The sequence below is a fragment of the Macaca nemestrina genome, chromosome 3 (genome assembly GCF_043159975.1).
Source record: "Macaca nemestrina isolate mMacNem1 chromosome 3, mMacNem.hap1, whole genome shotgun sequence".
In the NCBI taxonomy this organism is placed as follows: domain Eukaryota; kingdom Metazoa; phylum Chordata; class Mammalia; order Primates; family Cercopithecidae; genus Macaca; species Macaca nemestrina.
The window spans coordinates 184,120,983-184,136,314 of NC_092127.1; the positions used below are offsets into that span (position 1 = coordinate 184,120,983).

The 15,332-nt window shown below is 34.8% G+C and overlaps 1 protein-coding gene across 3 annotated transcripts in view; it reads left to right on the forward strand.

Moving 5' to 3' along the window:
- The first annotated feature begins 2,354 nt into the window (after nucleotides 1–2,354).
- The window catches only part of LOC105487931 (RAB28, member RAS oncogene family), a 119,271-nt gene continuing 106,293 nt past the window's right edge, over nucleotides 2,355–15,332 (forward strand). For all 3 annotated transcript variants that reach the window (XM_011751601.3, XM_011751600.3, XM_011751599.3), the window contains exons 1-3: nucleotides 2,355–2,621; nucleotides 7,139–7,235; nucleotides 12,268–12,356. In XM_011751601.3, coding sequence (XP_011749903.1) covers nucleotides 2,547–2,621; nucleotides 7,139–7,235; nucleotides 12,268–12,356 — 261 coding nt within the window. In that variant the 5' untranslated portion in view covers nucleotides 2,355–2,546. The remainder of the gene's footprint in view (nucleotides 2,622–7,138; nucleotides 7,236–12,267; nucleotides 12,357–15,332) is intronic.

A 15,332-nucleotide genomic window follows, 5' to 3' on the forward strand; every position in this document is an offset into this window, starting at 1 on the left:
TGGCTCTAAGTCTTTAAATTATAACTTTTAACCCAGAAACTTACCATATGTGTAAAATATGATCACTAAAATAATGCAACTTTGTTTTGTATAACATTATCCTATTGATGTACCCATATCCCAATGAATGTCTCTTAATCAAAGCAGTCATCTCAGAAATTGATGAGTGAAAAATGAGAAATTTTCTTCTAGACTTCCCTTCATATAAAATCACATATGAAAACTAGGCCTATGAGTTTAGCTAAATCTAGTTTTTGGCCAAAGTAGTTATGTCGGTTGGAATTTTTTTGTTTGTAAGTAACAAAATACACTACCAAGGTACCTTATTATTATTTTCCATAACAAGAAACCTAGAAGATAGGCTGAAAAAGTGTAGTAGTTCCAAAAATCCTGTTCTTACCCAATAATAACAGCAAAGGAAAGGAGGAGGAGGACTCTTCTGTATCTCTCCTTTTTTCTTTTCCTTTTTTTTTAAATAGTGGGGGGAAGGTTTTTTTTACAAATGTCTTCCAAAGGACACTGTCTTCTGTCTCATTAGTCAGGTGGATCACATAGCCATCTAAGGAAGACTGGAAAAGAAATTTTCTTGCATTTTAACTGCCCTTATGTACAAGAAGGGGTTAAGTCCCCAATGGAAGTAGATTCTTCACACTAACAAGTACATATCCTCTTTCTTCGAATTCTTATGAACAAATCTGGTGAATCGAAAATGGGTGGTGGCAATGGTGGTGGGGGACTGGGGAAAGAATTGGGTACTAATACTTAACTGGGTACCTATAATTGTGGGCTAGCCCTACCTGCAGATGAAGAGACTGAGGTTCTACATACAAAACTTGTATAAGGTAAATTGGGTAGAAAGTAGTGACGCTTCCAGCACGGATCGTCATCTAATGATGATGGTGACGATGACGGTGATAATTACACTGGTTAATATTGAGCGCTTACTACACACCAGGCATTGTACTATCTACTTTATGCTGATTATTTCATTTAATTTTCAACCCTACAAAGGCAGTAGTCTGTTTTATAGATGAACAAACTGAGGCTCAACGACATGTATCTAGTAAACCTGTGATTAAACTCCAGTGTTGCCTCCAGGTCTGGGCATTTCTTTACACTGTTCTGCTTCCCTGTTCTAATGCCCATGTGGTCTCCAAGACTACTGCCTCTGGGCTAATCATTTTGTTAACTTAAGATACTTCATCTGCAAAATGGGGATAATTACACTTTATAATTCCTAAGAGTAGTAAAGGTAATAATAAATTTAAAGTGATTAACAATGAAACAAACATAGCAGGACAGCATTATTACCTTTGAATTTATCTCACTATATTATAATTTTCATTTATGCCGTTTACCTACGCTCCTGGACTGAGATTATCCAGGGCAGCAGTTCTTAAATGTTTTGGACTCAGGGCCTCTCTATAATGTTAAAGAATTACTGTGACCTCCAAAGAGCTTATGTTTATGTGGGTTACACCTATGACTACTGCATTGAAATGAAAACTGAGAAATGTTTAAAAACAACAAACACAAGCTCCCTTAGCTGCCAGTGATGACGTCGTACACAAAGCATATCCTCCAGGAAATGGTATACTTGTCTGTATTATCATGAAAATTGTTCTGAGGTCATCGGGATTTCCTGGGGTCCCTAGACCATACTTTATGAGAACTGCTGCCTTAGGGTAAAGATGGGGTGCCCGGAGGTTGGCGCTCAGTAGCGTTTGATGAACGAACCGTGGGAGCCTGGGGTTATTCAGATGAGGAAACCGAGAGTTAAAGGGGCCGAAATAAGCAGCGCCAGAGCTCCACTGTATTCACGGCCGCTACTGCGGCATCCCGGCAGCCTCGGCCCTTAGCAGATGTCCCCTCATCCGCCCCGAGGCACCCTCTTCCCTAGTCTGGTTTTTCAGGGGCCATCTCTGGCGCGCCCCGCCAGGCTGCCGGCGTCCCTGGTGCCCGGAGACAGGCCCCGCCCCGCCGCCGGTCCTCGAACTCCTGGCTGCCAGGCAACCCTGGCGCATAGCCCGGGCGTCACTGCTCCACCCCCGTCAGGCTGAACCATTCCCTTCAGAGACTTTCTCAAGAGGGAAGGAGAAAAAGGAACTTGATGGAACGCCTGAAAGCTGTTCTGCTGCCGTTTTCTCTCCTTAATTTGAACGAACACTTCTTTTCTTCTTCTAGCCAACTACCTCCTGAAGGGCAACGCGGCAATTCGCCTCTCCCGCCAGCATGTCCCCCCCACCAGTCCAGGGCCGCGAGTGGTTCGGCTCGTCAGGGAGGCCGGCGGTCGGCGCGGGTTGGCTCTGAAGCGGGGGCGCGCGCCCGACGTGCGCGTAGGGGGCGGGGCCGCGCGCAGAGGGCGGGGAGGTGGGCAAGATGGCGCCTGCGGAGTGATTCTCCTCGGATCCCTCCTGCCGGCGCGGAGACACCGGGGCGGGGGTCCTGCAGCCGCTACCTCCCTTCCTCCTCTCCCCCGCCCCCGGAGACTTCCTCCTTCCCTTCCCCCCTCCACCTCGGGGGGCGGGCCTGGTTCCCGGGACACCATGTCGGACTCTGAGGAGGAGAGCCAGGACCGGCAACTGAAAATCGTCGTGCTGGGGGACGGCGCCTCCGGGAAGGTCAGTCCTCGAGCAGGCCCGCCGTCCCTGGCCTGCAGGAACCCCGGCGCTCCCCGGCCTCCTCCCCGCCGCCCGGCGTCGCCTAGTTACCCCGAGCTCTCGGGCTTCTAGGCCCGGGCCCGTCTGGTTGTGTGGCCTGAGGCCAGACACGAAATGGGCGCTTGGTGAAGGCCGACGCTGTCCAGCTCCCCCTTACAAAAAAGTCACTTCCTAACTCGCCGTCTGGATTGCGAACTCCTGCAAGACTCAGGCCAGCCTTTCAGCTTCCCGCCTCTCAGGACTGGCAGGGATTTGCCAAGGCATCTTAGCTCCTCTTACTTGTAGTCCAGGTCACACTTGCTCCTCCCCTCCCACCCCCTTTACCGTTTCTGATGCTTCCACTGCACCGTGAGCCCCCAGGAGCATGACTCTGGGATCAGTATTTCCCGGGTGAGAATAGGGGGCTCCGCCACTTAGTCGTCGAGTCATTGGAGGGCAAATTGCTAATCAGTTTGAGCTTTATCTGTAAGATGGGTATTGAAAAGGGCCGCCGCAAAGGGAGAAATGTGAAAATACATATTAAATGTGAAAATACACATAAAACCTTTAGAGCACAGTGTCCACTCTATACACGTTAGTTGCTGTTTTAATATCATACCTGTTCATCACCTCTGTTTCCAGCTCAGCACTCGGTACAAGCAGTCAGTCAACAAGTGTTTCTGGAGCTCCTGTTATGGGCAGGATGCTGAGGCTAGAGCTGCTTGCGTGACAGAAGGGATCCCTGGTCGAATGAATGAGAGTATCAGGCAGCATCAGTCTTATTATCTCCTAGGCAGCGGCTCCTACCCCAAGGTTGTGAAACTCCTGAAATGGACTGAAAACTGCCCGGTGCTTGCTCTGGGGAGACGGTCCATAAGATCTCAGAGAGGTCTATGATCCCTCCACCAACAAAGTGAAGAGCCTCTACCCGGATGCCTTCTTACCCATGCTTCTGTCAGGCGCCAACACTTTCTGGGATTATTGCTAAAGTTTATCTCCCCTCTACTCCCCTCCCTTATCCCAACCATAGTCTAAAGAAACCCAGGCTCTGTTTCCTGTTTAAGGCTTCACATTTCCCTGTTGCTGGTCGCAGTTTGGACCCTGGTTTCTCTGGTGACGACTTCTCTTTGCATCCTCCCTGGCATAGCTGCTTCTGCCTTTGGTTCTGACATTTGAGTTTCGAGGTCTCCTGGGAAAGATGTAATATTTCATATGCAAAATTTGGAGTATTTTGTTGGTTTTTTTTCTTGTCTTCTTGGATCCTTTGTTACAGATTTTTAAAGCTGAGGAAAACAATATGCTATGATTACATTTAAACTTTGGGGGAAGAAAGGAACTTGGGGTAACTTTTCTTTATAAAGTATATTAATTTTTGTATACTCAGTAAACTTTTCGAATGAATGAATTGCTATAAATAAATCATCATTGTTTCTAACACCTTTATTCAATAAAAAGTTTGTTAGATTTTTATAGTTTCCTCATCATTTAGATTTTCTTTTGAAGGCCGTCTACAGTTTTGGCTCTTAAATTTTACTGTATTCAATTCATAACTGTTCTTATTTCCCTTTTAAAATGATAATGACAACGCATAACATAATACATTTGTAAAAAGACACAAAAATTGCTGGTTATCCTATATGCTATCATAATTCTTTAAACTTTTGTTCATTTTTCTAACAGTATTTATTGTACATATATTACTCAGTGAAATTTGTTCATAATTTTGGGTCTGAGTTTTTTATTTAACCTATCATACACGTTTTCCCTTTGTTGCTAATTTAGTGTGAATAATTACAGTTTTTTATTTCTGTTTAAAATTTTTTCTGGTATAGGACAGCATAATTTTTTTCACTTCCATGTTTTAGAGTTAGTATTATCATTCTGCTTCAAAGGATAACAGTAATATTTTTTATGGTGCTCTGACTTAATCTTCATCATCTTGCCTAAATAACTTATTTTAAAACTGTAACAGTTTATTCTAATAGGAACTTCCAGACGCAGACATCTGACACCTAACCTTCTTTCATTATTCTTAAATCAAGAATTTTTTTCTCCATACCCTATTAAGTTCTCAAATACTTGGCAGCCACCAACATTCCCATTCTTTTTCCTTTATTGTTGTTTTCTTTGTGAACTCAGCCTCTCTTTCATTCTTATTTGTATCCTGACTTAACTCTTGGCTCTTTTTTCCTAGCATTTGTTTTTCCTGCTCAATCTAACTCTGAGCATTTTTCAACACACTGACAGATGCAGTAGAGTATTGAGATGATGACTTAACAGTTTCTCCAAGAGAAATTTAGCTCCTCCCTCCAGTATCACGTGTTTCTATTTCTTTCCTTTTCTGATTCATATTTTTTCTTTTATTACATAATCTCTTAAGAGCTTTTTGAGGCAAAATATTCATTTTTTCTGTCTTTCCAGTGTTTGTAAATGTAGTATGGTTAAAAAATGTTCGTAGAAATTTACCAAATCAAAAATGTTAGTAGAAATTTTCCAAATCAAAAAATATAAAGATTCAGATAAAAATATTTCTGATATGGAAGCTAGTTGTTCACTTAATACCTGTAATTAAGAAGGATATTTATAGAGTGACTTGAGAAATTATTGAATGTGTAAGATTGCATGCAGTCTACATAATTGAAGAGAAAGTGACCAACACTGGTTCAGTTGATTCTCTGTTCAATTTTTATCTCAAGATATTAGGAGATGATATAGTAAGAACTTGCTTTAATACTCTGTATGTTCCCAGTAACCTGTATTTTTGACAGTTTATACTCGATTCCAGTTGAAAATCCCAACTTTATATTTGCCTCAAAAGTGTGAAAGCAGGGCTTTCAAAATCTAGAAGTCACTTTTTCAGGAAAAGAAACTTCCTTAGAAGTTTTCTGAATACTCCTTAATATGAAAATATTGAACTCTGCGGTTCTTTAAAATGAAAAATTATCTCAAATGATATTATGTGGATGTTACACATGCCTTCAGTTTCTCTTTGACCTTTAACTATCAGTCTATTAAATATTTTGAATTACCTGTAATAATATAAGTAGTGATAGTTATTTTTTTCTAGAATTCTGAACCTCATCAAAGATGATTTTGTGGTGTAAGTTAGATAAGGTCAGTAGAATAATATAGTGTAAATGAGAAACAAAAGTCTGTAAAAAGAAATACCTATCTTTTCAATTCTGATCTCTCAGTTTTGATATTGTTACATGTGTCAAAAATACAACAACTGTGTTTGTTGCTAGATGTCTAGCAGAATATCCTTCACATGGTAGTGCTCAACAAATACTTGGCCAATTATCTTAGAAATTTATTACAAATGCTGGGTGTTTAAACACAAAAATATTTGGAATTACGGTGTCCAAATTGCCATTTGTGTGAAAAATATTGTTCTGTGTAAAAGGAAATTTAGATGAACTTGCTAAAAGGAATTGAAGTTTGGCCAAATTTTCTTTTGCACTGTTGTACTACTTATGTCATAATGAACTGTAATCAGCTGTCTTAGAAATTTTATCTTAGTTTTCATTATTTTAAGAGTTGACATGTAATTTTAACTTTTAAAATAGAAAACAGCTATTTTCTCTTAACATAGAGAGTCTGTCTTGAAGAGCATAAAAGCTAAGTGAAGTTGCCTTTCTCTTTTTTGGAGGAAGTTTATAAATAAAAATAGTGCATTTAAAATGTTTAAGAATTTGTTGAGTTATTGTTATTTATTTGTTACTAGAAAATTCTTCTTTTGCTTTGATAAGAAATGATACTTTAAAAAGAAAACTCCAGAGTTTTTGACTAAAACTTTGAGTTTCTATTTAAAAAAATGTATATCTGTTCTGGTTATAATAGCTTGTGACTTCTTGGCATTATGGTTCTTGGATGGAAAATATTCATTTTGTCTGCTTTATATTAATCTTCAAAATACCAACTTCTTTATTTAAAAGATACATATTGTCACAGTCATTCTTTAGGGTCATTTTCAATTAACATCTTTAAAAATAAAGAAAAATTACACATGATACTTTTCCTGTGGGGAAAAGAAAAATTCTGTAAGCAGGTTTCTCCCTCCTTAATTAATGCTTCTTATTATTAGCTGAGGGCTCAGCTACCCTTAGAATATTTAGCCTCAGAAACTGATCTAAGTTAGATAAGATCTTTAATTATGTTTTAAAATAATTCAGATCTTTATTATTATTATTATTATTATTTTTTTCTGTTGATAACTCTCAAATTCTGATTTTCAGCAAGGAAAAGGATCTTGACAAGCAGGGGATTTAAAGAGATCTAACCCATTAGTTTATTGTCCCTACCGATAGCTGCTGGCAAGTGAAATTTACCTGGTGGTGTTAAGTCTCTCCCGGCCTTGTAACTGATTAGAACTACTTAAAGTTGCTTGTTGGATTAATTGGAGTATACATGTTAAGATTGCTTAATAAGATTTAGTAGTGGTCTTATGATTACATTTCTTTAATGAATTAATTTTGACATTCTGTGCGTCAATTTTTTAGACCTCCTTAGCTACGTGTTTTGCTCAAGAAACTTTTGGGAAACGGTACAAACAAACTATAGGACTGGATTTCTTTTTGAGAAGGATAACATTGCCAGGTAAGAGACTAAAAAGTCTTAACGTAGAAGATTATAAAAAAATCTTACAATAAATGCCATAAGAAAGAAATATGTAAAATTTTGGGGCTGCTTCTACATGAAGATGTATAGAATCAGTATATTTATCTTAGGGAGGTTAACTTTCATCACAATCTATCATGAAGGCATATTGTCCACGGGTGTGAGAAAAAGTTTATATACTCTCCCACTCCTTCCCTGTTTTTGGCTACTATACATTTTTTGAGGATAAACAATGGTTGCTTATAAAATTCTGAAAAGCTTTTAAAAAATTAAGTGCTATACATTTGTCAACAGATATTGTATTAACAAAATGTGAAAAGATTGGGAAGGATTATTTTTTAAAATATTATTTTGATTTGCCTCTACTTTAGTTTTTTTGTTTAAAGTTGGAACAGAAGTATAATGTAGCTATGGAACTTCTGTGCTCTAATATGTGAATGCTGTTTTATGCAAGGCAGCATGAAATTGCTGGCATTTAATAGACCACTAAAATTTAGGGTCCCTAGGCACTCATAAAAATACAGTTTGAGCATTCAAGATGTTTCACTTCACCATGCAAAGAAACTATTTAGATGCCAGTTGCAGCACATTTTGTGGGAAATACAGGGAAATAATAACAAAGAAAGAGTGGTTTATGTTTTAAGTTAGTTTCTGAACAATTGGGGCTTTAAAATGCTGTCCTTTCAATTTCAATGGTTAAATTATATGTTTAAAGTATTTTATTAAAAGCAGTTTATCTTGATTGACTTTATAAACCATCCGTCCCTCTCCTCTGTGAGGAAGCACATTTGGAGAAAACAGTTGCAAGTGTAATGTCAGATTCATGTACTGAAATGTGAGTGATATAGTGGGAAGGGGTTTAATACATTCCAATTATTATTGAAATATGTTAACCTCTCAGACACCCCATCTATCAGACAACTCCCCATGAAAGTTTTAGAGTAGCTAATGAAAACTCTTGGTAATGGAGGTATTCTTCTTATCTCCTTAGTAATATACTTTGTTATATTTTGTGATGGTTTGTATTTGGCTACCAGTGAAAAATAGATTAGGAGATATCCCATGAGAAAAAAAATAATTTCAATTTTTCCATTACTGGGTTATTGTTCAGCAAGAGGTTTAAGGAGAAACATATGCGTACTTTGTTTCATTTGTATTTTCTTTTAATGTATCCAAAACTGAAAACGTCATTTTAATTTTATTATTCTTCGTCTTACCGATAATCTATGCTGCATTCAGAATTCTTAATAGCAGTCACTAGCCGAATACATACACAAATCACATAATAAAGAGGCTGGAAGCTTATTTTTGCAGCAGTTTTTTTCACAGATGCCAGTTGTACGCAGAGAGTCTCAATATAATATTTTGCTATTAGCTATTTTGTTTTGATGCTTAATTTGAAAAACCACCACACCAACTTTTTGTCTCATTACTTTTAATATTTCTCATTTTTTAGTTGAAAAGCTTAAATAAAGAAACAAGTACCTACTCAAATATTAAAAACAAAGACTGGTTTTTAGACGTTTCATACAGGCGATATATGTGATGATTTCTGACCTGTAGCACAGCACTACCAATTTAAAAATTTTGATTACTTTGTAAAAAATATTTGATATTCTTGAAATCTAGATTAATAGTGTAATATTTTAGACTTACACAGTACTTAGGTTAAAAAATGAAATTAGTGCATGTATACTCTTAATGAATGTATATTTTAATTTTCCTAGTTAAGTTTTTATTTTGATGGTAAAGTTCCAGAAGAAAAGTTCCATTTTTTTTTAAGGCAGTTGGTTTTATGCTACTTAACAGACTCAAACTTATGGTAGAAATTTCAGTAAGAAAAAAATATTTTAATGTATTTTGTTTTTATATAATTAATAAATATATTAAGAAATGAGGTGAATAAATTACAAGGTTTATAATTATTCTTTAAATACTTTAAATTCATTATAACTGTCAAATGTAGGATCATTAATATATCATTAGCTGAATAAAACATTACAGGTAGCTTTATTGAATTTATAGCATAGTCAGTGAATCTAATATTTGTTAGTAGTCTCGTAAGTCCTCTGACCAGTTAGATTGTTAGGGGTGTAAACCTCCTGTCCATCTATTTACATTCTCTTCATGCAAGTTTTCAAGATCATTACTTTGCAAATACTCATCCATTTTAGTATATTTCATGATCCGGTATGCTGTATAGTCTGGATGCAACCACTGTGCAGATTTTACTGCTTAAAATAGTGTATCTGTTAGTCAGAGATTCTGCTGATAGAGCTTCTTAAGAGTCTTAGTCAAAATACTTTCAGGAAGCTTGTGGGTACAGTCCAGTAAACAGCGTTCTACTGTGAAAAAGATTTCTAAGTCTTTAGTACAAGAAGTGGGCAGACTTGTGTTTTTAGTTCCATCTTGACTATGCAGCACTTTAAGTAAGGTTAACCAAGGCACCAAGTGTACTTTTACAAGGTCACTGTTGAATCCTCTTGGTGGCTTTAATTCATACCAAAAGCAACTTACCTGTGTTTTGTCACCTCATTTATTTTATTTTTTCTTCTAGTTACATGTCATTTCTTACAGAGGAGCAGGAATTTTGTAGCATTCTGGGTTTGGGATTAGATTTCTGACAATTTCCTTAATGTTCTGTATCGGTTAGAAATTTGTATTAGATAGATTCTTGATTTAAACAAAATTATAATATTATTTGAATATTCTTATATAGCTTTATAGGTGTGTCATCTTGAAAATATACTAGGAGAATTCATATGTTTATGCCTGCAAAAACAAAAATGAATATTGATTTGAATCATATCCTCATGCGATTTTGCTCCTCAAATAAGGAATCTACATTTTATTTTTAGTTTTATGTGTTAATAATCCTAAAATTAAAATGTGGAGTTAAAAATATATTTCTAGATATAAGAAGTAATATGAAGTTAATATCATTTGTTGAAACTGTAAAGATAGTAATTTTTTGTTAGCATTCTATATTAGTGGACTATCAGTAATTCGTAGCTATTTTTATTTCTGAGTCACTATAATTTATATGTTTAAAAAAACAGGCAAACACTGACAACAGAGTTTATTTGGAAAGGCATGCATTTAAAAAGTATCCTCAACACATGAATATGGGAGACAATTGGATAGATAGATGATTTAGGGTCTTGATATGATTGTAGTCAGAATTTGAAAACATGTAATGAAGATCATGTTCCTGAAATTGTAGTCAAAGTGTTCACAACACCTCATTCAGATAGGATCTGAATATCAGAACTTAAAGAAGAAAGCTTTATATTTTTTGTTGTGAGGTTAAGCAATAAGGACTATTGACTCTGAAAAAATGGGATTAAACACCTTTTAGTGCTTATTTAGTATTGCCTAAAATCTTCCTCTGTAAAAGTTAGTATTGTTAAGCACTGTCTTTTGAAGTAATCAAATAACTCTAAAGAGTTGTGCAAGTAAAATGAATAGCCTACTGCCTGCTTAGGGGTTTCTGAAACTATTATATATACTTCTTAGTGATGGCTAGCCCTTTCTTATCTGCTTAATTTGAGACAGCATTATAGAAGAATTATTTCAGCCTTGAATCTCAAAAAATTTAGATTTTTAAGAAATTCGATTTGTATAAGTTTTTGGACACATCTTAGTCTGTGACGTTTTGGTTTTTGTATTCATAGGGCTTTAAGAACATTTTGGTTATTAGTGTAAGTGTAGAAAGTATGTGTCTGTAGGAATAATGGTGGTGATAAAACATTAGCGCTCATTAATGCTAATGGAAGTTCCTCGTGGAAATCCTCTGCACGGTGGCAGATGGAACAACCTATGTTTAAATAATGGAAAGATTGTAATACAAACTCACCAAAATTTAGAAAACTGTGCTGGTTAATCAAATGTCTTTTTCTTTTCAGTTGCATAGTTAAATGGTATGACTAACTGTCTCAGATTTTAGTGTTTTATGTTGGTGTATAAATTTATATCTTTATAATCTTTTTTTGAAATGAGATCATTTTTCAGTTTCTAACCTTTTATTTTATTTTCTTTTGATTTGCAAATCATTCAGAAAGTGCTAATTGAGACTCTGGAGAAAACTCCATGATCTTATGAGGGATATAGTTTAAAATGTTCAACTAAATAGCATAGTTTGGCTTTTGTAAGCATACTCATCAGTTGCATTGAGAAGAGAGAACAGCTTATCTCATAAATTTTTGTATCAACCAAATATTTTACAAAATGCATGAAAGTATTTTAAAGATTCCCTTTTAGAATGCTTTTATAATGCTCATAGGGGAAGATGATTAGTTACACTATTTTATGAAGGCTTGGAAGTATACATAGTTTGTTTAAATGGAAATGCTTTGAACAAGTTTGAATACATTGTAATATTTAGTGATATACATGGTATGTATCCTACATTTGTTCTGAATAGGGCTATCAAATGTGTTTCTATTTTATGGGTTAAATTTGAAAACATAGTTTTTTGGTTATGTTTGCCATATCCTAGAGTAGCTGACAATCACATTATAAAAAGATTCATTAATTTGAGCTGAAATTATGGGTGCATTTTTATAGTTTGCTATTATTCCATGAGTTTTAGAACCCATAGAGTTTAGAACCTACAACAAAATTCATATATATGATTGGATGGTTGAGTATTCAAAGCTTCAGTTTTTATTTCTAAAGTACATTTCTTGCTCCATGGACGTGTGTTTCATTCTATTCTCTAAGAAAAACGTTTTTCTGAGGCTTAAGTTTATAAATTAAAGCTTACTTTGTTTTGTTTTGAAAGTGGTTGTAAATATGGTTCCATGGAAATGGAGTAAAAGGATAAAACTAGATTCTCCACTATGATTTCTTTTGACATTGTTTTCACAATTCCAAATATCATGTGAGCCTGTACATAAAGGCAAATTGGGCTCAGTTTCTTATTGTGACTTAGTATTCTGTGATACTGTGTCAGCTGTTGTATTGTTACTTAATTTTTTTGATATTTTTATATTCATTTTTTATATTCTAGGAAACTTGAATGTTACCCTTCAAATTTGGGATATAGGAGGGCAGACAATAGGAGGCAAAATGTTGGATAAATATATCTATGGAGCACAGGTATGATATGAATTCTGATTATTCCAGTATTGAAAGTATAGCATTTACAAGCACATATGCAAATCTACACCCAAATGCACATACACACACACATACTTTCTTTCTAACTTTTTATCTGATATGTAGAGAGAATAATTTTATGTTTGTGCTAGTCCTTTGGTTTCATTCTCTCCAAATTATGTTTGGAATGATTTGGGTGAGGGAATAGGAAAACTCTTTAACAGCTTTCGTATGGTATTTATATTACTAGGTGTTATTGTTAGCAGTTCGATAAATGCAGTGATAAATGATATTTTGATATTTATTAGCTGGTTTGGTTATAGTGACTACTTTCAAATAAACTGAATGAAAAATACAGGGATGAAAATTTAACTTCATTTTAAGTTACAAGGACTAAAAGCATATCTATATGTCTATATTTTTGTGTAATGAATATTGATAGCTTTTCAGATTTAATAGACATGTCAATATTTTCTATCAGATAACTAAATATGACAGTGTATATGTGAAACACATACAATAATTTATGATAATGCTGTATTTTCAGAAGAAAATCCATGTAGAGCAAGAAAAATGAAAGTGAAAAATGAAAAATGACCTGAATAATTACATAAATTTGGCCACATGAGCTTATATTCTCCATGAGCTTATATTGATATAATTTATAAGATTTTAAATAAAGTTATTATACAAATAGAAAATATACAGGGTGGTAATATACTTTAAAAAGTTAATCATTTCTCTCTGAGCATGTTCACTGAAGAATTGTCTTTTTAATATTTGGCAGATTGCTTTTGATTAAATGACACACTTTAGAAATGCAGTAATACTATTGAAAGTAATCATCCGATGAAGTAGAGAATATGGTATATAGCCAAATATTAAGTACGTTGTGCTTACTGAGCTCTGTATGTAATACTTGATGTGCTATTTCTTTATTTTTGCTTTTTTTAATTAGTGTGTATCTTCTACATCATCTGGAGACATAGGGGTAGTAGTAAAAATTTTTAGTTCTTTATTAGAGTTTGGTATTTTAAGTGGGACAAATATAACTTGGTTATGTGGAACCATGTTGCTCATAATAAATGATTCTATAGGGTGGAGATATAGTAGGTTAAGCACTGCTGTACAAAGTTTGGTTCATGTCAAGTACCATTGCCTTGATTGTGGATGAAAAATAGATTCTGATTTATTTTATAAAATATTCAGAGAAGGACAGTATGGTTATAGAGGCTAATATGGTTCTGAATCACATATAAAGGCCCTAGAGTTTTGATTTTTTGCATTGCTGATACAGAGATTTGGCTCTTAATGCTCTTATCTTTTATACATGGTTCTTTGTCTCCTGCAAAATTTTTCTGTTCACATTTATAGCATTTTCATCTGTGGTTAAGTGACTTGATATTTTATGCATGTTCATTTTTCTCTTAAAAAGTACATCTCAGAATTTTGTGTATGGCTTTTTTGTTTTATTTATTTATTTTTCTGTTTTAAACTGATTAAAGTGGATACTAAGCTAGATAAAACTTGCTGGACAGAGATTTGTGGGAAGCCACAGTTCTTGTTTCATTCATGTGGTTGATAACATGGGAAAATAACACTCTTATCTTTGTTCCATAAAATCTGTCTATAAGGCCACATATAGGATTTTTAAGAAAATGAAGATTCGATCTAACTTCTAATGAAATTTGACTCTTGGTGTCAAATGGAATAGTCTTTTATGATTTATAGGTGCAACCGGAGTTAGTGGAGAACAGGAGGACTTTATGCATTTCAGGGTAAATAATAATATATAATTCAATTAATACATTTTTCTTTCCTTAAAAATTAGGGGAATATTATGCCCATGTGTTGAATTCTATCAATTCTATCTTCAAATCATTTAAAAATTTATTATCTAATTTATTTAAATTATTTAAAATTTATTACTATTATATAAAAATTAATATTGATGTGAAATTTGTGTATTATAAAGTTAACCATTCTGAAGTGTATAATCAGCTATACGCAGTGGCTCATGCCTGTAATCCCAGCTAATTGAGAGGCACAGGTGGGAGGATCACTTGAGCCCAGGATTTTGAGGTTTCAGTGAGCTGTGATCACACTACTGCACTTCAGTCTGGGTGACAAGTGACACTCCATCTTTAAAAAACAAAATAAATAAAAAATAAATTATATAATCAGTATCATTTAGTGTACTCACAGTATTTTGTGACCATTTCCTTAAGTCAGTTTTTGACAGTATATATTTTATGTTATTACAAAGCTGCCTACAATCAGCAGACATTAATGAGAACATTGGTAGACATTTCAAGAATTTCCATCTTTTTTGAAAGTCCATAAATTTAGTAAAATGTCTTCATTATTTTTTAAGGTACTTTATTTCTTGGGAGAAAGTGAATGTTATATTTCTTAGAACTTGTTGTATAAGGTTTCTATCTTGAAGGTACATACTGACTTTTTTCTCTTTTGGTAGTGCGTTTTATTGTTTATACTTTACGGTTGCTGTGACACTTATATTCATGTACTGTGTTTTTATTAAACAACAATGTACAGTATTTCTGAGAAATTCATGAATCTTTCTATGAAATTGCCTGACAAAACTGGGAATTCTGAGATGATGAAATGAATTGTTAAAAATAGATGATAGGGCATGGGGGCAGGCACTTGTAGTCCTTGCTACTTGAGAGACTGATATGGGAGGATCACGTGAGCCCAGGAGTTTGGGGACTGGAGTGAGCTATGATCATGCCATTCTACTCCAGCCTGGGTGAAAGAGCGAGACTCAGTTTATAAAGAAAAAAAAAAAAAAAGGATGATAATATAATAATTTTTTCTGCTTTCCAGAGATTCCAAATAAATGCTGTGTTAAGTACATAAAGTCATTGACCAGTGGTCTATTTTGTTAAACTGTTTTTAAATTCTATATCCAGGCTAGAGAGGCTGTGACTCATTATTTACTACTATAAATTGGAG